The sequence below is a fragment of the Camelus ferus genome, chromosome 7, assembly GCF_009834535.1.
Source record: "Camelus ferus isolate YT-003-E chromosome 7, BCGSAC_Cfer_1.0, whole genome shotgun sequence".
Taxonomy (NCBI): domain Eukaryota; kingdom Metazoa; phylum Chordata; class Mammalia; order Artiodactyla; family Camelidae; genus Camelus; species Camelus ferus.
In genome coordinates, this window is record NC_045702.1 from 16,476,931 (window position 1) to 16,500,347 (window position 23,417).

A 23,417-nucleotide genomic window follows, 5' to 3' on the forward strand; every position below is an offset into this window, starting at 1 on the left:
TTACTTTAAAAAACTCCCATATGACTCAACACCATCAATCTTCTTTTTTTAATACAAACCTGCCACAGGAATGGTCTATACCTAACTGTATTTCCTCACTCTCATTTATTTCTTCCCTATATTCAACTTCTTCCTATCAAGTGCTTTTCGTTACTCCAAATTAATTTCAGAAGCAGTTTTTAGTAAGTTTCCAAAATAATCCCACTGGCATTTTACCCAGGATTACATCAACTTCAGCTAGTTAGTTTCATTAGTTTGAGGGGATCTATATCTCTGCAATATGGAATTCCTCTTAAGGTTGCAATGCATTTTTCCATTCATGCATTTTTAAATAAAATGTTTTCCTTGTATTGGTCCTTTGCCATTATTGTTAAATTTCCCCTCAATATTCAACAGTTTCAATAGAATATGTCTAAATCCTGGAGTCTTTAGTGACTTTCCCTGACACCTGATGAGCTTTGACTTATGGATGCAGGTCTAGCCTCAACTTAAAAAGGTTTTCTTTTCTAATATTTTTATATTATCATATACTATTCTTACATGATTTTTATTAGGAGAAGAGTATTTCTTCTGCTCCCTCCTCCCCACCTTTTTTAAAACTGGATTTCCATTGTTCATCTTCTACATCTGGACCTTGTTTCTGATCATTTTAATCTGTTTGTCCTTTTCTGTATCATGAAATAAAATCCCAAGCTTGTCTTTTTTTTTTTTTCACTGATTGAATCTTCTTTGTGTCAGTTCTAACCATAGTTTATGCTAAATTCATTCAAAATTCCACCAGGTCATTAGATGTTTTCTTCCATTCTTTTCTTTTTTGTGTGGGGAGGTTATTTATTTATTTATTTTAGAGGAAGACTGGGGATTGAACCCAGGACCTCGTGCATGCTAAGCTCGCACTGTACCACTTAAGCTATACCCTCCCCCATTATTTTCTTAACTCTGACAACTCTCTCATATCATGTATTTTCTTATCTCATTTTTACCTTTTATTTCATGGAGTCTATGATTTTTGTCTTTTCCTCCATCAAATGTAGTTTCAATTTACTTCTGTTTTCTATAGCAATTTTTTTCTTTGAAATATATAATTTTAACATTTCTTGATTGCTAAAACATCTATCACTCATGTTACAGAATTATTTTGTAGGCCATGTGTTTTTTATTTGCCTCTTAATTTACTTTGGAAAGAGGAAAGAGCTATGTTGACTAAGCCAAAATTCACCAAAATTTATGTGGATAGATTATTTGCCAAAATTCACAAAAATTAATTCATCAGAAATGAATGTGGATAGATTTTTCACTGTTTCCCTGAGCTCTAGCAGAATCATCTTTTAAGATCTTAAACTGTGGATGGATTGAGACCAGGCCAATGATCTACTAGCCTGATGAGTGTGGAGCAGCTAGGGCTGTGGGATGTCCTAACATAATCATAACTAGCAGCTCCAACTATATACCAGGCCTTATTCTGAACACTTACCTGTATTTCTTTACTTAATCCTCACAATAACTCTATGAGGTATATTTTATCATCATCCCCATTTTATAGATAAGGAAAGTGAGGCTCAGTTAAGTAAAGTATCCAAGCAAATAAGCAATAGAACCAGGACTCAAACCCAAAGAGTTTGTTTTGGGAATCCATGTTCCTAGCTTCTATTTTATATTGCCTCACTTCTGTGTATCTTTTTCATTGATGCCTGTGTCTTTTCTGTGTCTGTTGTTCCTGGGCAAGGAGAGACCAAAGAAAGAAGCAGATTGGTAAGTGGCAGGCTGAATAAACAAGGGAACTTACCTGCAAGGCTTGTTTCGGGCTCTCCAAGATGAGTAGATCTTTGCACCCAATGCCAGAATCTCAAAAGTTTATATAGAACCCTTAACAGTGTTCATCCACGTTTTTAGTCCAGATGGTCTCAACAACACCTTACTCTCTCAAAGCTGCATCCTTGAAACAGCTCCTAGTGTGGGAACAGTAGGCAGAACGTGCGTCCCAAGGACAGAGGACTAGGTGAGGAGTCTTCCATTGCCCCAGTCCGGCTCCTGGGTCAACCTGCGGTCACATCCTCCAGCAGTGTTGGTTGAAGTTACCAGGTCTGCTTTCTTAGATGGATTTAGGGAAGATCCCTGCCATGTCTGGGAGGAGCCAGCTGCCTAAGGGCTTCCCTTTTGGGGTGGCCACACCTCTCTTCTGGGTCTGGGACTCCAACACCGCTGGTCACGGGGGTTGAAAGATGCTTCCTTGTCCAGCAGCTTCTCCCTGACACTGTCACTCAGCTCCAGAACCAGGAGGGTCTGTCCCCTGCCATCTACTGACACACATCACTTTCTGGTGAGTCTAGTTTTACGTCTTTGTATTTTGCTTCCCTCCTTGCCTTTATATCTAGATTTTTTGGACAATTACATGAAAGATTTTAGTACTTCTCTGCCATGAGCAGGATTTCCCCCTATTTTTATTTAATTTGAGGGTCCTTTCAGTGGTTTCTGGGGGTTGGGGGCTGGAAGCCTGTGCTCTGCTCCCCTCTTGCCAGGTCTCTCCCCCTGCCTTCTCCCTTTTCTTTCTCTCTCCTGCTTCTTGAAACACTCTTCTCCTTTGCCTCCCATTATATTTCATTTTCCTAAGAGATTCTCTGAATGAGCCTCTTCCTACACTCCTTTTCCATCTGCGCTTGCTTTTCCCCTTAGCTCCATCCTCAGTTCACTGTTCTTTCCACTCTGGACACTCTCCTTGGTGACCTCACATGCCCCAAAGGTCTCACCACCATCCCCACACTGATGGTGTCCAGTCCAGGGCCCCAGCCCGGATGCCTCGGAAGCTTCCCTTGAACAGCCAGTTGTCTGCTGGATCTTTCCCTGATTCTCATAGACCAGATACCGCAAACTCAACTCATCAGATGCCGCACTTGTCATCTCCTCTCACAGAATGTGCCTCCTGCACGGTGAGTGATTCCATCTAACCCGGAAGGCATCCTCGACTCCTGTCTCTAGTTCAGCCACTCTCCAGCCAGATGATGCTCCCCACTTCTGTGAGGATAATCGCCTGCTCTTAAAGTCCTCTGACCCTCCAGCCCCAGCTCCTCAACGTGGCCAGAAAGGTCACGTGAGATTTGGCCTCCTCTCTACCCCTGTTCCCTGCTGCATTCTGTTCCCAGCCGGGAGGCCCCTGCCTTTATCTTGCATGGCCTTGTCCCTGCCTCCTGGTGAGTGGCCTTCTGGGGAGGAAATAATCCTGATCTGTAGCATGTAAATAACTAAGGAGTAATATATTTTTAGTATTTGTTATCTTTGTTTTTAATATGATTTATTTAATTGTAAATGGCTATAATTTAATTGTTAACGATGGCTATGTTTCACAGTCAGCTTGCAAGATTCCTGGACATTCAACTATTGGTCTTCATGAGCTGGTTCAGGCCAGCTCTGGGGCACCACTGACCCCTTTCCCTGAGATCCCTCCTCCCCACTGACATCTGGTCAATGCTTATTTTTCCTTTAAGAGTCAGTTCTGCTCATGCCAAGAATGTGCCTCTGTTTGGTCTCCATCATTGTTCTTACCACACTGGGTCTATTTATAGATCTGTCTCCCCTCCTATTCCATGAGCTTCTTGAAGGCAGAGCCTGTAACCCCAGCAGAGCGCCTAGTACATAATAGATACTCAGTAAACTGTTGTTTAAGGAACTGGTGATGCCTTTCCTATTGGTACCATCCTCTCCTCATCCACATCCCTTCCCATTCACTGCAGGAAGGGCCTTTGGCTGCATGATGGAACAATGCTGCACATCTCAATGAAACTGTGCCTGCTGATTGGATTAACTGGTCCAGTAGACTAGAGCATCTGCAGGTATGAATAGTTTGCCCACAGACATTTGATGTAGGAAGGGGGATGCTCTCCCAACAAGTCCCCAGACGTGGGGCCCCCATGTCTGTGACCATCACAGCTCAAGTTTATAGGATGCAGATTCATCACTCATGGGGAAGAGGTCATTCAAAGCAAGTGTACACATTTGATGTCCTGCAGCCTTCAATGCTCAGACCTAGTCCTTCTTTACTGAATGAAAATTAACATCCTAAAACATCATTCTGACTGACAGAAAATCAGAACAGTCCACCAGGAAGACTGAACAGAACAGTGATTGAGCATTTTTACATAACAGGTACTATATTAGCCACGGGGATGGATCAATGGAAAAGGAATCTGTAAATGTACTGATGATATTTTTTTCAGTGTTTCAACTGAATGCTTGTCATTTTAATGACATAAACTCTAATTTCTCTGCATTTTTAGAGTCACTCATATTTTTTGTAGCCAATTATCCACACAGACTGTAATTTTAGACTGTCTAATGCACCACACACCCATAGAAGTTAGTTCCAGCCCAACTGAGAAGGGGTAGCAGGGCATTTTCTAGAGTTGTTATTTCATGCTTCACTCAGATGCCTTGTTTATATAAAGGAATCTTTTTGTTTTCCAAGAAGTTTCAACAGTTCCATTAAGCAGCAGCAAAAGCAGTAGCCATTTCTCCCTCACAGATTTCAATCTTTGCGAGATTTATATTTTGCAAATAAATATTTAAAAGCAAATCATAACAGAGAGAAAAACCAACAGTGTCACATCTACCCACACCACGCCGGTTAGTCTGGGTCCACTTCTCATGGGAATTATGTGTTTCTGAAACCTATGTCAATTTCACTGTCTCCCCAATGAAAAGTTTGGTGTCTTTAAGATTTTACCTACACACACACACACACACACACACATCAGTCTGAAAAGCAAAAACAAAAGATCTGAGTTCACTCAGACTTAATTCTAATTCAAGTTAGTAGAATTTGAAAGAACTTCCTTTTTGACTGGACCCCACCTAAAGAATATTGAGATTTCTTAACATCTTTTACAGGGAAACCTTATTTCTTGCCTATGAGAGGCACAAATTTATATATATTACTCTACACATACAGTCACTCTTTGTCACGTCAGATAATGGGTCACATCTGTGGTGAATAGTTTCCTAAGAGCCTAAGAGTCACGAGCAAAGGTGTGTTGTGGGTGACAGTGGTGCTTGTCCTCAGCGGATGTTTCAAAAGACAGCTGTGCCCCACAGTTAGTCTGACAGCCAAATGATCGCCGTTGGAGGAGGACAGAATGGCGTGAGCAGGATCTTTCTGCCTGTCTTTGAAAAGATCTACATCTTAGGAGGACTGAATCTGTTCTTGATGATGCTGGACTAGAAATGATGCCATGGCATGACTGAGGCTCTTGGAAAGGGGCACCGTGTGATTTATGTCTAAGGAAATGTCTAGACATGGTCTACAGGCTTAACAACTAATTGTTAAAAGAAAAATATAAAGGAAAGAAGAAAAAAGGAAAGAGACTTTTTCACTCTGAAAAGAACCACTGGAGTAGCTAACCCTAAAGATGGGATGACCTTTGGTGAGGGGTATTTTCTGAGCATTTAAGGCAGGACTGACTGCTTTATAATACTTCAGGCGGCATGGAAATTTCTCTATCATGAATGACAAATACCCCCTTTAAAATGAGCAAAGCCTTAAATTAGTCCTCACGACAGTGTCTGGCCAGGTGGAATATTTCAATCCTGCACTTCCTGGCCTGTACCCTTTAGAGCAGTTGCATTTCATAAATTACAGGAACGTGCCTAGAGCAGGTGGTTGAGACAAGGGAACAGTCATAAATCTGGGGCTCAATGGCTTCTAGCCCCCAAAGTCAAGGCTCTCAAGGTCTGGCCTTGGCAAAACTGGAATTGCTGCCATAGACTAGTCTTCCACAGGTGGAAATTTTGTATCTTATGTTTATTTCTAATTGCCATCCTTGAAAAAGCAACAGTATATCAGACTGTTACATGAACTCCTTTTTACCATCACACCATAAAAGGCTGAATGGAAGCTCTTTCCAAAGCAAAGATAATTAGGTTGAAATGTTCTACATTTTGTGACCAAGGCTGAATTCTTACTGAGCAAATACGCATGCTCACCGGGGAAATGAGGTTGACCCCATGACATTGGGGTGAGCTTCTCAGAGAGACTCAGATGGAGAGAACAAACACCTTCCATGAAGTTATCCCCCTCTCAGATGCATGCAGCCCAAATCAAAAGTTTTTCCCAAATTTTTTTCCATTACAAAAGTAATACATATTCAATCTCGATTTTTAAGAGCTTCAGACAAACATAAGGAACTACATTTCTTCTGCTTTCTCCATGAGTACAGGCAAAAACATGCCTTCTGCCCTGTATTGTGTTTTGTGAATTTGGGTTCAATAAAGACAGTACTTTTCTTACAGATGGGTTTCAAAATGAGTAGGAGGGACATGAAAGGAGCAGTGGAGGTAGAATATAACATTTCTGTACATTCCCTTTTTTGGGGAAAAGGATGGAGATCCCCAGGGTTCCTACATGATTAATGTGGCAACTTTCCAGTTGTCTGTTGGGATCTATATGAAGTCAGCTACATCTGTATGCCCTTCTCCCACAAAGTACCGTGTAACTAGTATGTTTGTAGCAGTTAACTCCCCCATCTTTGTAAGCTAGTGAAATTGTGAGTCACCTATTTGTATCTTAATTTTTAATCATATCAGTTCTTGAATGGGTACTTCCTTAGCCTGCTGATTTCTGAAGAAAGTGGGTGGAGAAATTTAGACATTAGCTGGCAACAAAAAGAATTCATTTGAAAAAAAAAGAAAGAAAAAAAGTCCTTTCTACTTCAGCCAAAGTGATTTGAACGCCTGCAAAGAACCTGATGGGTCACTTGGTTGACCTTCTGAGGAGGTGCCATTTTGCTGGAGGACGAATGGGAAAGAACATCTTGTGCTTTTCATTGCCAGTCCTTCCAATATGTGGTCTTCCAGACACCTCCCAGCTGGGGGCCAACAATGTCCTTTTGGGGTATTTTTGACCACCCACCTTGGAGGCACCTCCTCATTCCCCTCTTGTGTAGGTCATTCCACACCGCCACAGAGGGACTGGCTGAACACTGGCCGAGAAAAAAACTTCTTGGTGAAGGGGCTGAGAAAAACTTACTGCCCAGTGGACTGCTTATAGCTTCCAGAAAAATGTTTGAGATGGAAGAATAAGTCAGGGTTCCCTAGGTTTGTCCAAATGTTCAGTTATTTTATACCTTTCTTCTTCTGAATAATCACACACATTACGGACTTCTGAACTATAGCCACCCCAACTGTCCCCCGACCCTGGATTGGGTCCCCAAATGCCATGACTGCTTTTCTCTAAGTATGTAATTGAAGCCATCCAATCTGGGTCAGGAATTCTAGAACACAAGCACTCTGAATTTTACAGATCTTCTTTATAACCGTGTTAAATGGTAGCAAACACTAGGTTCAATGATGACAGATATAATGTGCATACCTTCTTCTGCCCAAAGCAGGTATAAATTGGAGTTCTGACATTTAGGACTCCGTCTCCAAATTAGCCGGGATGAATGAGGCAAGGGCAAAATGGGGGCCTCTGGGTCCTACCCTCTCTGGACTCTACACGAGCAGTCTTTACTGCCGGGCTGTTACAGGTGTGGGTCAGGGTTTCACTCTCTGCCCAGGCCCCCTGGGTAGGTGTTGGTGTTGGACTATTCATGGGGCTTGAATGCCACACTCCCCCAGCACCACCCTTGCTCCCTCTCTGCCCTGGATGAAGCATTACGTCAGGATGGTGCCGTCCTTCACTGCAGAAAAACTGTCTAAGAGTCCATCTCTCTAGCTGGCCTTGTGAAGAGCAGGCTGCTCGTCGACCCTCAGCTCACCTCCCCACAAAGGGACTCAGGCTGCAGCCCGGGCAGTCAGCCTGTTCTCCACAAAGATGAAAAGTCCGTAGCACTGGGTTCCAGCCCTCACTCTCTCACTCAGGTTTGCTTGGAAGGTCAGCAGTGGGTCCATTTCAGATTCAGAAAGCTGGACTCCGGGCTGCTCTCAACACAACGGCAGAGCTGCATGGTGGAAACACTAGTGGGCCAGGAGTCCAGGGGCTCGAGTTCTGGTCTTGTCTTTGCCGAGGTTCACCGGACCTGACCGAGCCGGAGTGTAACTGCTTGGTCAGGCAAGCACGCTGGCCCTGTGTAAATCCCAGGGCGGTGGTCACTATCAGATAAAAGAACGGATGTGGGAGTCCTGGTACAGGGGAGAATTAGATGCTGGTTCCGGGGCTGTGAACAAGAGAAGGGCCACTTTATCGGAGGTGAGCTCCCCAGAATTGGAGGAATTCAAGCCAAAACCAATGGACTAGGTTCCAGGGACACTATGAAGGGAGAAGGCTAGACTATGTGCCTGGAGTCTCTGCTGGGTTTTCCAAAATTTGTGATTTTCCAGAGATGGTGATCCTTGATCAAAAGACGACTGACCTGGAGTCCTCACACAGACTCTGCATCCTGTGGTCTTGACTGAGGCCTGGCATCCTGGGTCCCTGAGCAGAGAGCTGCCCGGGCACTTTTCTCATCCATCCTCCTCTCTCAGCCCCTGTCCCTGAGCCGCTCGCCTCATAGGTGTTCCGGAGTGTTTCCTAATGGACAATGGTATACGTGGCTCCCCTGACCTCAGCTAGGAGCCTCTGTCCTGTCTCAGCTTCAGGCTGGCTTGGCCAATTGAGAGAATTTGTTGAGAGGAGAGGCATCTTCGGGATACTGACAGTGAATGTGATTTGAATCTCAATGTTGCCATCCAGGTGTTTTGATGTAAGGGAGTGTGAATTTAAGGCCGACATGAGGATTGTGAGTTTGAGATGAGAAACTGGCCTTGCTGTTCCCAGGCTGTAAAAGCAGCACAGGGAGCAGGACAGATGAAAAGATAGGACAGACATGAAAAAGAGACAGACAGACAGATGGGAAGATGGTCAGCAAACCAGCCTGTGGGCAGAGGGGTTCCAGGCCGCTCCCAGGCTTACTTTGGCAGCTTTCCCAGTTTCTAGGTAGGCTGACCAAGCAGGCAGAATGAGTCGGTCACTTCTCTGAAGAGGGTGCCTCTTCTGAGGTGTAATATTCTAATTCGTGGCTCATTCGCAAAGCAAAAGCAGAGAATGACACACCCCAAGCGGATTTTGTTGGTAAACATCACCCAACTGTTTTCTTATTAATTTACCTTGGCAATACCTCTCTATTATGTAATTATGTGGAATTTCAGACCCATATTTACTTCTATCCCACACACGCCTTCTGTTACTTCATCTTCCCACTACCGTATTGAGAGAAGGGACACACATCTCCTCTCGGCTCCTGCAGAACCTCCAATACTATTGGGACGTAAGACAGACATCATCCAAAGAGTGGGGTGAAACCAGGGCTGCAAGGAGGAGGTCACGTTGGAGCAGGGAGGCAGGGGAAGAGGGGGCACCTGCTGAGCAGGCATGTCCCACCCGCAAGGAAATGCAGAACAGAGATATCTGGAATAAGAGTTAGAAAAAGCCAAGTGACAAGCGCTTGTTGTGAACCAAGTTTGAAAGAGTTCAGATTGATCCTACTGGAGGATTGGACAATTCTGGCCAGTTTGGTACCCCTGTGAGGGAAAGAGAGGAAGCTGAGGCCTTTCCTGGGGAAAGGAGTGCATTAGAGACAAAATGGGGTAAACTCATAACCAGAAACCAAAGAATTTGCTAATACACTGCAGCCCAAATACAGCAGCATCTTCAGGCCTGCGGTGTCCCCAGAGGTGCTGCCTTTGAATCTTACCCTGTAGGTGGAGGGAACCCCTCTGGGAGAGTTCTTTCAACTGGATTAAGATTCAAGGGGTTTGGGTAGGGCTCTGACTATAGCATTAAAAAAAAAAAAAAAAAAAATCTCCATGGTGCTTTTAATGTCCTGCTAGGGACCAGAAGCTCTGTTCTGAATAGAGCGGTCCTGGACCAGCAGCAAAGTCTCAGACGCCAGTCCAGATCTACTGACCAGAAACTGATGGTGAGGGCCAGCAGTCTGTGTTTTAAAAGCCCTTCCAAGTGTGTCTGATGTCCGCTCAAGTTTGAGAACTGCTCCTCGAAAGGCATGAAACTCGAGATGATCCTTCCCTTAAAAACAGCTTCTGCCCCAGTCTTCCCCATTTCTCCCAGAAACACCTGCCCTGTTTCCCTCATCCAGGCTTGGGACCTTGGAGTCTGCCTCGCAGGCCTTTGTGGAGACGGTGGGTACAGACCAACAGTCCTGGGGCGCCAGTCACCTGGGAGCTTGGTAGACAAGACAATTTTCCAGCAGGCAGAAGCAAAGTGTCCTGGAGAAGGTGTGCCTTTTTCTAATTTGCACAAAGTCAGGGTGTAGCCCAACAGTGGGGCTCCTTCCTAGGCCCTCTTCTCTTGCTCCCCTTCCCAGTCAAATCCTCCAGTTCTTCTACCTACAGAGCATCTCCTGAATCCACCCAGACATCCACCAGCCCTGCTCTCCACGTGTCTCGTGCCTCAGCCCTACTTCCTAGGGACCACAGTCATCTCCCAGCAGGTCTCCCTTGCTTCTGGCTTCTCCTAGGTGCCCGTTTGTCCTTCTCAACACCATCTGGTACATGTCCCTCCCTCCCCAGTCCACTGCCCTTTCACTCCTGCACACACGTGCACTCATGCCATCCACACATGCACACACACCTACCACAAGAATCCCTGCCAGTTATTCTGTTACGTGTGGGGTAAAGTTCACCCTCATCCTGGTACCCAGAGGCCTCCTCCCGCCAGCCCCTCCTGACTGCTCCAACCTTATCTCTCATAGCCTTCTTCATGAACCCTCTGCTCCAGCCAAACTGGTCTACTGGTAAAGCCCTGATAAGATAAGAAAATAAAATTAGAGCCAATGAACCCGGAACAGGTACAGGCAGACACAAGGGTGTCAGGCTGGGGCAGCTGCAGAAACTTCAAATGCTTAGGAGTCCACAAGGATACTCTTGGGTCTTTGAGTTAAAGAGCCCCACGCTTAGATCAAGTGGGGAACAGTACCAAGGACCCCAGGACTCAGTGGTGTTTTCTCTTTACCTCTTCCTTTTTTTTTTTTCCTTTTTGTTATCTCTTTATTAGAAAGTCTAGCTTGAGAAATTATTTTGTGGTTATGTCAATAAACTGATACATTTTATAGAAAATTAACCAAGCGCTTGGATTATGGGAACAAATCTCAGTTGATTTCGGGGGTCCTTGCAGAAAGAGCATTACCACCTACCTTTATGACCCAAAGAACACTATTGCCATCTGGTGGCTGCTACCTGAAACACAGGCAGAAGTGCCTTTATTCATTCAACAAACATTCCATGAACACCTACTGAGTGACAGACGGGCTTTCTCCTCACCACTCAGGATACATTTTTGAATCAGAAAAGGTCTCTGTTCCTAAAACTTTTACATCTAGAGGGTAGACATACAATTAGTCAGGCAACTTCAATGGAGAAAGCTTGGGGTGCTACGGCAGGAAAGAGAAGTACAACTTATCATCATGGGTGATCCCAGAGGACTTCCTTGAGGAGGTGGCATCTAATCTGAGTCCTGAAAATGCACAGGAAGGAGTCTGGCCTGTTAAAGGAGAGGGAGGATACAGGATGACACAGGGCTTGTCATAACTCAGGTGGGCACAGGTAAAAGGCGGGCTGGGACCTCCATACACAGACCAGCGCAGCCAGGGAGGGAGCTAGACCAGTAAAGACAGGGGCTTGACAAAATGTTCCGGGTGTAAGGTGACTTCTTCAGGCAGAGCAAATATTTTTGATTCACATGGTTCACTGGGGTGTGGAGAATTGAGGCTTGACTCACGTAGCACTGCAGTCTAAGCAGGTCTAGTTGTGTGGACTAGTCTCGTGTAGTTGGGTCTAGACGAGCATCGCACATGGGTGCATGGCACCAGTGGCTTCATGGAGCTGCAGGAGGCTCCTGGAAGTGAACTTAGAACAGAACCCCAGCTAGAGGCTACAGGAAATAGGGAACCTCCTGGAGAGTTAGGAAAGGTTGGTCAGATGTCAGCACTCCATCATGGTGAAGTCTAGTTCTTCTTTTTCCCTGATCCCTGAACTGACTATAAGACTCTGGATTTTGGGGGCTTCAGTTGCCTCCCTTCACCCTGTTCTAGCGGCTTGTTACCTACGTGGGAGTTGTCAGGTTGAGAGCACACCCAGGACGGGACCTATCCGTGGCAGGAATGCCATGTGTCCGCCAACCTTATTTCTTTCTCCCCCCTGAGCCCACTGCATTTCCCGGCCTCCTCTGCAGGCAGGTGCGGCCCGTGTCTGAATCATGTCTGAGGAAATAAATGTGGGGGTGTTGACACCCCTTCCAGGCCTGACTTGTGAAAATCTTCCTCCCATCTTTTTCCTTTTTCCTTTCTCTCATTTGCCAGAAGGTGATCCAGCATCTGCAGGTTAGGATATGGGGGGTGGAGCAGGGTCACAAGATCAAAGGGGCCTGCATCCTGGAATCCCTGTATGGAAGGCTGCCCGCGGAGTGAGTGCCCGCTTCTGGACTGTTAGTTGAGGGAGCAACAGACTGTTACAGTGTCAAGCCTCTGAGACCTGGGGGCTCCTTACTACGACACTTATTCTATCCACTCTCTCCCCCCAGGAACCAATTCTTACTTCTATATTGCTGTTCTGGGGACTGGGGGTCCTACTACCCAAGGATGGACGTCCTTGAAGGCAGCTCCTGCCGAAACTTCTGATTATCTTCTGTTCGGGGATTCCTCTGTTTGGGGTCTGGTAGGTATGTCACAGTGCCCTTTCCCCTCTGTGCCGGGACTTCGTGGTGCCGCCACTAGCCCGGAATAGCACTGCAGTATGCCGTCAAACTGCGGATTCCAGAATCTGCTTTCTGGGCCTGTAGTCTGTCACCACAATGCCCTCCCCACCCCCCAGTGACTAAGAGGTGAAAAATGGCTGTTCCAGACACTAGCTTGCCTGAAAGCTCCAAGACTTGCCTTAAGGCAGCCAAGCCATCTGCTGACGCTCCACTTCACGAGCAGAACTATCCTGATCATCAACACGTAGCCACACTCAGCCGTAAGGAGTGCCAGGAGAGATTCGATGACAATTTAGACAGCGCTTACATCTGACAAGCTGCGATCATGGGTGACACAAATTGACAGAGAGGCTGAAATGTGAAGGAAACGGGACGGGCCAGGTCTGATTAGCAATATCAAGGGCAGCCTGTAGTCGACAAGCCTGTAACCTGACTTCGAATGACGCTGACAGCCAAGGTCTGGATGGTAGCGCTGCTTCAGCGCCCCCGCGTGGGACCGGGGACCTGGACGGTGTTGACAGGGGGAGCTTAGGCTATCATGGGATGAGCGCCACGCTCATTTTAATAATGAAGCCAGATGAGACCCAGTGGCCTACTCAGCATCACGTCACTCCCCTGAGTAAAGCCCCTCCTCCAATGACTCCCCGCCTTTTGGAAGGAAGTAGTATCCTTTTCACATGGCCCGCCAGGTCTCAGGTGTTCTGATCCCTACCTGGCTTTCTACACCATCCAGGCTCACGGCTCCCTTGCTCAAGGTCTCCAGGCATGCTAATCTTCTCTGTGTTCACCAGGTATGCCCAGCCCAGTGGCAGGCACGAGCACAAAGTCAACAAGTAAAAGCTGATGAATGAACAAGAGTCGGGGAGGTGGTTAGGAGACAGCTACAATCTAGTGAGAGGTCACAGTGCTGTGATTTGAGTGGATCCCTCCAGATACAAGCTCTCTGAGCTCGGAAGCCTGGCTTGTTTGCTGCCTCAGTGTATTTCCCATTGCCTGGAACAGTACCTAACGCCAGGTAGGCACCGATGTCTTTACCCAGCGAATGAGATGAAGTGGAATGAATGAAAGAATGAATGGATGAAGGGAGCAGTGGCCAGAATGGGGAAGACTTAGTAGGCAGAACCATTAGGGCTTGGTAATTAATCAGACATGGGAGGTGGGGGCTGGGAGAGAAGGAGGAGTCAAGGATGAGCCCAAATTCCTGACTTGGGAGCAGAGTGGAGGGAGGTATGACTGATTCATTGAGATGAGGAACACGGGGCGAGGACGAGGTTAATGGGGGAAGGAGGCTGCAACAATGAGTCTAGTTCTAGACATTTCGAGTCTGTAGCATCTGTAGGATATCTGCGAGAAGAGGTCCAGTGGGCGGCTGGCTATATTAGTCCAAAACTCAGGAATAAGAACTCGAGAGAATAGATTTAAGAGCGATCAGCCTGTGGAAGTTAATTAAAACCAAGCCAGTGTGTAAGACTGCAGCATGACAGGCAGTGTGGCTGTACAATGATGTATAAAATCTGGTCCCCACCCCCATAACCAATACAAAAATCAAGATGTGACCCAGACCTTTAAACTGTTTACAAACCCATCCATGTCTCCATAGCAACCTTGAAGAGAAGAGACCGTTCTGTCCTTATCTCAGGAGGGAAACACACACAGATGGCTACCGTGTCCCACAGGTCTCCTGAAGCAGGAGATGCTCTCATTTCACGTAGGCCCTGCAAGGACTGGCACCTGGAAATTCTACACTAGCCGGTCCACACCTATGTCTTCCCCCATGTGTCAGCCACGGGGCCAGAGAGTTGGACAGAGAAGTTTGAATCTGTCCTTTCAGAATTTCCTTTTCTCTAGTTCAGTCTCCCTACACCCAGCACTCCATCAAAGCCATTCTAGGGTGGCAGTAAGGACGAAATTGCCAAATCCAAAGACGCTTCGGTAACCACCTCACTTGGCCTTTCTGTACCATTCACATCCTTTGTCATTTCCTGCTTCTTGCAGCTCTCCCCCTGTGGCTCTGGTGGAAACAATCGCAGACCACGTGTCCAAGGGCTCCCATGTGCCCGGGCTCTGCTAAGCACGCTACATGGGCACCTCACTTTCCTTGCAACAGCCCTGGGAAGTGTGTACAGTTATCCCCACTTTACAGATGAGAAACTGAGGCTCCAAGAGGTTAAATAGCTTCCCAAGAGCTTCCAAGCTGGAGAGCTGAAGTGGTTGGATTTGAACCCAGGAGTTTTGGAAACAAAAAGCTATGTCCTTCAGCCCTAACACTGGGTCTCTTGGCTGGCGTTGCTGCTCGGCTTTGCCGCGCTCTCTCCGATCATCCTTCCTCCTCTTTTCTGGCTCCTCTCTCCTCTTCGGGTGCAGGGCTGCTCTCCTTAGTGTTTTGTCCGTGGCCCTCTTCTCAGCAATCCACCTGTTCTCTGTAGGCAATTTTATCCTTACAGCTTTGCCCCTTTTCTATGCAGATAGACGGCTCTCAAAAATAAAACTCCTTCTCGATTTCAGATTCTTCGCTTGACCTCTCCAGGTGTGGCGGCCTCCTGAGCATCCTTACACAGGTGGCCACCAGCTTGCTCACAGCTGCAGCCATGGTGACTTCCCTCCACTTACTCCTTCCCCCCAAGTCCTCACTGTGTTGTACGACACCACTGTGGGCTCGATCAACGGAGCCAGAAACTGGGGCGTTATCTTCAACAACCCCCTCTCCTTCAGCACCACACTCAATCAGTGACCAAATACTGTTAATTCCGCCCTCCCAGTAATCTAAAAACCCAGTCCTCTCTTTCCCATTTCCAGTTCGAGATATTCAGACCACGCTCCCTTACCTAGATGACCAGTAGCCTCGTCCCTCGTCCCCCCCATGTCAGGTACAACCCATCCAATTGTACTTCTGAGGGGTATTTCTAAGAAATCTGATCATGCTGCTGCTTAATTTTCAGTCCTCCTCTGGCTTCCCACTGACCCTGGGATAAAGTGCAAACCCCTCGGCACGGTCCACGCTGCCTTGCATGACCTGGCCTCCGAGCATCTGTCCCCGCCACTCAGCCCAGCTTCCGCTGCCTTCAGGGCAAGCCTCAGCTGTGCTCGCTCTGCCAAGCACACCTGTCCTGCTCCGGTCTGCTTGGGGAGGTCGTCTGTCCAGTCCAAGCTCAAGTGTCGTTTGTTCAAGCTCTTTACCAGTCTCCTTCCTCCTATTTCTGCCTGCTCTGTGCCCTGTATGTATTCACATCACAGTCCCTATAACGCTGATGACACATAGGTGTTTACGTGTCTGCTTCCCTACCCTGAGCTCCTTGGTGGCAAGACCAGGGTCTTAGACACTGAGATCCCGTTCCTGGTGCCTGGTGCCTAGCAATGGCCCAATATGTGTGTGTTGACTGAAGGAATGAAGAGTGGACGAGCCTCCTAGCCTGACCCCATGTCCTCGGAGCCTGGACAGGGCGTCCCTCGGGCCCTTGGTGATGCAGAGGAGGCTGGGCTGAACTGGGGCTAGCTGAGGTTTCCAGCCTTCCCAAAGGGGCCCTAGAATCTTCTGCAAGGAGATAAAGCTGCCCACAGGCACACGCCGACCCTCTATCTTCTTAATGCAGCAACTCTGCACCCCGGGGGCGGAAAAGTGGAATAAACTACATCACAGCCGTGCGCTGGCTGTGTGAACTACGAATACTTAAACCAAGATGTGGCTTTAGATTTAGTGGATGAAACACTAGGTTTAAAGCCAGAAGACTGGGGTTTGAGCCTGGCCTCTAGAATGGATGAAATGTATGATTTCAGACAAGCTTATAACACCTCTGAGCTCCAGTTTTTCGCACTTGGAACCCAGGAATGAAAAGTCCTGCTCACCTCTCTCCCAGGATTGCTATGAAACTGAGATAAGGTTACAGGTCAACGGTCCTTGAATGTCTGTGGTGCTGAGAAAGCCCCTCTGTCCTTTCACTCGGGGTCCTGCAGGGTGGAGGGAACCCGCTCTGATGCCTCAAAGCCCGTCAGAGACATTGGGCTTAGCGCAGGCCAGCTGGGAAGCTTCGGCGGAGGAGGAAGGCTTCTGCACAGGCAGTTTTTAAACACAGGGAACATGGAGGAAATACCACAGAATTTATGGAGTGAAAGATTTAAAAAGAAACACACGACTTAAGTCAAAACAGTTGACTCAGCTCTGGAGGAGGCATCTGCCTGGATGTAAAGAAAAAAAAAGAGAGACTTGGAGTGGGCTGGGACAGAAGGGGAAAGCTCTGTGGGGTGTCCCACCCAAGCGGGGCGAACAGGCACCTCCATACACAGCTCAGGGGAGGGAAACTGATGGCCTTTACAGCAGGCAGCACCTACTAGCATTTCTGAAATTCTGCTTCTCAGAATGCTGCCTGGGATCTCCTCATGAGAGGCTGTACTGATACGTGTAAGGATGTTCACTGCAGCCTCGTTTGTAGCTGGGAAAACTTGAAAACAGCTTGAATGCCATTCAAAGGAGGATGGGCGGAATCAATGACACATCCATCCAAGGGGATCCCAAGAAGCAGATGATGTGTATCTCTGGGTCTGAATGTGGAGAGACATTCATGATCCAGTGAATGAAAAAGGCCAGCTGCAGAATGGCATGGATACCATGATCTTGTTTTCATAAAAACTAAAACTATACCTGTGTTTGCATGTGTGCAGAAAAAGATAGGGGAGGATTTACGCTAATTGGTTAACAGAGTATGTCTCTGGGAGCTGGGATTATGGGATATTTTCTATACAGTTCTGTAGAGTTGGTTGTTTTTATTAGATATCTATTAAAAAGAAAATAACTAGAGAATACTTAAAGGCCTAATACTTAATTATGGTAAATATCATGGCAACAGTCTGCTCCTCATCCTGGAAAAATCCCCGCCAGCAGGTCCCTGCACTGCGTCCGAGACATAGAAATTGTAATACATCCTTAATCACGTTACTCTCCCGATGAAAAGCCTTAATATCTCTCATATTTGACCCTTCTGCTCCAACCTGGTTAATTTACTGTCTACAGTTCACTGAGTATTATCTCTGCTGTGAGGCGAGTGTAGAAAGGGGGTGGGGTTAGAATCTCTCCATGGCATTTACAGCTTCCACAAATCACAAGTCACATAGGAAGGGCCCCAGAAAGATTAGTCAGAGGAATAAATGAGTGAACTTGATGTCACCAGGGGAGGTGGCAACCCCTCAGGACATCTCTGAGCTGGTCACCAACATTCAAAGCCGTCTCCGTGAACCGGGCAGGGCCTGTGGCAGGCCCATATGTCCACGGTGGGACAGGAGGACAATATTCTAGATGCAAAGCCTGAAAAGAGAGATAAGGGACCTGGGTTCTTTTACCAGGCAGCTAAGGGACTTTGTACCAGTCGCTTTCCCTTTCTGGGTTTCTGTTTATTCCTCTGTCAATAAGAGCTGGGCTTGGTCAACATTTCTTCAAACGCGTTCCTAAGAACACTACATCCAGGATGTATTAATAAATGTCCCTTAAGAAGGATTCTGTGGTTCCCATGCTCTTGGATTGGAAGAATTAATATTGTTAAAATGGCCATATTATGCAAAGCAATCTACAGATTTAATGCAATCCCTATGAAATTACCCAGGACTATTCTTCACAGAACTAGAACAAATAATCCTAAAATTTATATGGAATAACAAAAGACCCTGAATCACCAAAGCAATGCTGAAGAAAAAGGATGAAGCTGGAGGAATAACCCTCCCAGATTTCAGACAATACTACAGAGCTTCAGTAATCAAAACAGCATGGTATTGGCACAAAGACAGGCATGTGGATCAATGGATCAGAATAGAGAGCCCAGAAATAAAATCACATGACTATGGTCAATTCATCTTGCCATTACAATGGAGAAAAGACAGCCTCTTCAGCAAATGGTGCTGGGAAAGCCAGACAGGTACATGTAAACCAATGAAGTTAGAACACTTCCTCAGACCATTCACAAAAATAAACTCAAAATGGCTTAAAGACTTAAACATAAGACAAGACACTATAAACCTCTTAGAAGAAAACATAGGCAAAACATTCTCCAGCATAAATCTTAGCGATGTTCTCCAAGGGCAGTCTGCCTGGGCAATAGAAATAAAAGCAAAAATAAACAAATTGGGCCTAATTAAACATATACACTTTTGCACAGCAAGGGAAACTATAAACAAAACGAAAAGACAACCTACGGAATGGGAGAAAATATTTGCAAATGATGTGACTGAAAAGGGCTTAACTTCCAGAGTATACAAACAGCTCATATAACTCAATAACAACAACAAATAAAGGTAACCCAATCAAAAAAATGGGCAAAAGACCTAAACAAACATTTCTCCAATGAAGACATGCAAATGGCCAATAGGCACATGAAAAATGCTCAATATCGCTAACTATCAGAGAAATGCAGTCAAAACTACAGTAGAATGTCACCACACATCAGTCAGAATGGCCATCATTCAAAAGTCCACAAACAATAAATGCTGGAGAGGGTGGGGAGAAAAGGGAACCCTCCTACACTGTTGGTAGAAATGTAAATTGGTAGTCATTATGGAAAACAGTATGGAGATTCCTTAAAAAGTTAAAAATAGACTTACCCTATGATCCAGCAATCCCACTCCTGGGCATATATCCAAATGAAACACTAATTTGGAAAGATACATGTACCCCAATGTTCACAGCAGCACTATTTACAATAGCCAAGACATGGACGCAGTATAAATGTCCATCAACAGATGACTGGATAAAGAAGTTGTGGTGTATATTTAATGGAATACTACTCAGCCACAAAAAGGGTAAAATAATGCTATTCACAGCAACATGGGTGGACCTGGAGATTGTCATACTAAGTCAAGTAATCCAGAAAGAGAAAGAAAAATACCATATGATATCACTTATATGTGGAATCTAAAAAAATAAGACAAATTAATTTACTTACAAAACAGAAACAGATTCACAGACATAGAAAACAAACTTGTGGTTACCAGAGGGGAAGGGGGTGGGGTAGAGGGATAAATTGGGAGTTTGGGACTTGCAGATACTAACTACTATATATAAAATAGATAAACAGCAAAGTCCTACTATATAGCACAGGGTATATTCAACACCTTGCAATAGCCTGTAATGAAAAGAATGTGAAAATGAATATATATATATATATATATATATATATATATATATATATATATATATACCTGAATCACTGTGCTATATACCAGAAACTAACTCTACATTGTAAACTGACTATATTTCAATAAAAAAAAGAGAACAGAAATAAATAAGATAGAAAAAAAAAAAAGAAGGGTCTAGGGTCAAATGCACTTAGAAAATGCTGCTCTCTGCACCCTCCTCTTGGAGATTCATCACGAACATCAGTAGGTTCAAGTCTCTGAGGGGTCTTGAGTAAATATACTTAAGTACTGATACTCATACTAGCATTTCTCACATTCATCTCATCTTAGAATCTTATTTTTTTTCCTTGAGCATCTTCCTGATACATACATTGGTCTAAGTAACATCTGAGGTTCTTCCAACTCTCTGAATCCCTGGCCATGGTGAACTTGCTCCCTCCACACCAGCTTGCTACCCTCTCACACCCCCCACAGTTGCTCCTGTGACTGAAAGCACTGTTTATTTAAGAGGAAACTTGTCAAAGCATAGCTCTGGTTTATGAGAAGGAGACATGGATCTGTTAACATGTCAGTATGGTACTGATCAGTTGGGACAAAGGAGACATGGACTATGAGAGAGGCTAGGAAATCCTGAAGGGCTGGGCTGGGGCACAGGGCACCAGGTCCAGATGGGATGCAGCTGCTGAGGGACACCTAAGTAGGAAAGCCAAACAGGGTGGCAGGGCAAATGGCTAGAGAAAGGGGAAGGTGCTTAGAAGGTACTTGGTGCTTGGGTGGTTTACTCTTCTTTGGGGCTATAGCTCATCTCTGCCTTTGGATTTAACTACCATTTGCGTATTGGTGCCTTTCATGTTTGAATATAACCTTTTGATTAAGAATATGGGCTTTGAAGTCATACATCCCAAGCCTCAGATTCTACTTCTATAAAATGGGGTTAATAATTAGCTTTAACTCAAAGACTGGTTTATGAGGATTGAATGAGCTAACGTGTGCGGATGTTCGTAGAGTGATAACTAGCACACAGTAAGGGCTCCATAAATGGTACTGCCATTATCATCATTATTATTTATAGTTTCAGCCGAGATTGCACTCTGACTCGACGGCTCCACTCAGATGTCTCCCAGGCATCTCCAAATTAACAGGATTAAAACCCAACTTTTGATTTTCCCGACAATACCCTATCTTCCCCTAGCCTTTTCATCTCAATGAACAGCACTCCCTCAAGACAGGAACCTGGGAGTCATATGTCCCTCCTCCTTCCCCTCCCTTTCACATCCAAGCCACCAAGAAATTCTGCCGAGCCTACCCTAGAATAGATTTCAAATCATGCACTTCTTTCTGCCTCCCATTGCTACTGTAGTCTGAGAAGCCTCCTCCTAGGATGAACACACTAGTCTTCTAAGTGACCTCCCTGCTTTCCCTCCCGTTCACGAGCAGCCAGAACAAGCAAACAGAATACGGAAGTAGTCAACGCTAAGTGGCACATAAAATGAGGCCCAAGCTTCTCACCGTGCCTCTGTGCTGTCTGGCTTCTGTGTATGTCACCACCTCCTCCCAGCCACTCCTCCAGCTGGTCCCCAGCCGCTCTGGCCTCTTTCCAGTTCCCACATCATGGGAAGTTCTTCCCCACCCTGGAGCCTTTTATCCTGTCACCCTTTTTGGCCTGAAGTCTTCACCCACGGCTCTCTCGTCTCCTCCTCACCTGACCTCTCAGCTCAAACTTTCCTCCTCTGACAGGTGTGCCCTGCCACTCTCTAACCAGTTACTCCCAGCCCAGCCCCGTGGTCATCACCTTCACAGCACTGGTCTCAACTTGCAATTACTTGTGTATTTGTCTACCTGTTTATTGTCTGTCTCTCTCCAGAGTCTGGTACTTCTTCTGTGTTTCAACTGCTGTTTGTAAACTCAGCACAGAGCCTGGCCCCCATAGGTGCTGAATGAACAGACGAATGTCATAGTGAGTGAGAGTCCCTGTATGATACACCTTTCCCGTTTCTAAAGGTGGAACATGTTGACTCATAAGCAAAAAATAATGCAGTCTACTTTACTCAGATAAGCTCAGAGCCAGAACAAAGGACCCACACATGAGCCTACGGATGTACTGTTAGACATGTAGAAAATCCTCCGGCTCGTCATGAGAGGGCTGATCCGAGGTGAGACCTGCGGTCTGTTCCGACAGGCAGTCACTAAGGACCCCTCACAGGGGTCGTTAAACCCCAGGAACCAATGAACTTAGTGGGATGGATGCCCGCCATGCAGCCAGCATTTTCATCAGGCTGATGTCAGGCCTCAGAGTTTGCTGGGACAGTCTCCTGACCTGTATCATCATTTGATTATAAATTAATTTTTTTAAGAGGAGTCTTCCTTTTAGGACAACTTTCCCACACTAGAAATCTATGGTTGCAACCATTTTCTTTCTCAACATGGGGCCAGTTCTGCTACTGCTTCCCAGGGAAGTTCACACAAATGTTTATCGGGAGTACAGTCATCAGGAAAATAAAGTTGCTGATTCATTGCCTTACACCGAAACCCTGTGTTTTTCCCTCCTCTTCCTTCCTCTTTATAAGGAGACACTTCTGAGAAAGAGCACATTTCGGGGACCCACTTGATGGGATGTTTTCTTGGTTGCCTGTTTCTTCTAGCTGTGGACCGTGCTTCCTGTAACGGCAGGGGGATCAGCCTCTCTCTTTCCTCCGGAGGACCACCCCTGTAGGGTCTCTGAGAAGCAATGGAAGTCTGGGGGTTCCTCAGACTGGAAGCGAACGGCTCCATGGTGATGGTGGCCCTGTTAGTGGTCCTCTTGGCCCTCCTGAAGTGGTAAGTGAAGCCCGATTGTTCCAATGTCTGTGACATTGTCAGAAATAGGCTTGCCGGAGCCAGGGTGGGGTATGTGGGAGTGTGTTTTCCTTCCCGTCTAATCTAGAGGGAGTTGAGTATTAACACAGCTTCAGAATTAAAAGCAAACAGCCAGGTTAATCTTTTGCTCAAATGCATGAGATTGAGGTGTCAGGAAAGGCTGGTGATTCAGTGGCTGAGAACGCTACACATAATTAAGTTTGAAGGAGATGGAAAAAGAAACAAATTGGAAAGGTTTGGGGAGATGTATTTCCTTGCTCCCCGTCATATCTTCTCACCTCATTTTTCTAAGATCCTCTCTCCAGTCTGGATTTACAATCGATTCGGCCTCTTGGTTCTGATTATATTAAAAACAAACAAACAAAAAGGCATAGGAGTTGTCTGGCAATGTGGGTGACTTTGCAGAAAGTCATTGGCAAGGATTTCTGCAGGTTTAAGGACGAAGTGGTGGAACTAATTTCCTAGTTTTCTCATATTTGATAGAAGGGAATGGATTCTGATGAATGTCATATGTGCAGTGCCACAAAGTCTGAGATCTTGGAAGGATCTCAAATTTAAACTGAGAGTAGCTCCCTGTGATTTTGTTAATTCAACAGAAGGTTCCAAAGTCTGGATCAATCGAAGCCCCGTGTCTGTAGATGGAAGGCCTCACAATATGGTACGTTTATGCATATTCACCCTGTCGGTTAAACTTATTATAGTTATCCACGCCATCCAAAGCACCTGAATTTAGGTGGCTCTGATTTTTGAGGGGAAAGTGGGAAAAATA

At 45.9% G+C, this 23,417-nt stretch overlaps 1 protein-coding gene across 1 annotated transcript in view; it reads left to right on the plus strand.

Moving 5' to 3' along the window:
- The first annotated feature begins 22,336 nt into the window (after positions 1 to 22,336).
- Positions 22,337 to 23,417, plus strand: part of TBXAS1 (thromboxane A synthase 1) — a 112,835-nt gene continuing 111,754 nt past the window's right edge. Inside the window, exon 1 of the mRNA XM_032484365.1 lies at positions 22,337 to 22,609. Coding sequence (XP_032340256.1) covers positions 22,521 to 22,609 — 89 coding nt within the window. The 5' untranslated portion in view covers positions 22,337 to 22,520. The remainder of the gene's footprint in view (positions 22,610 to 23,417) is intronic.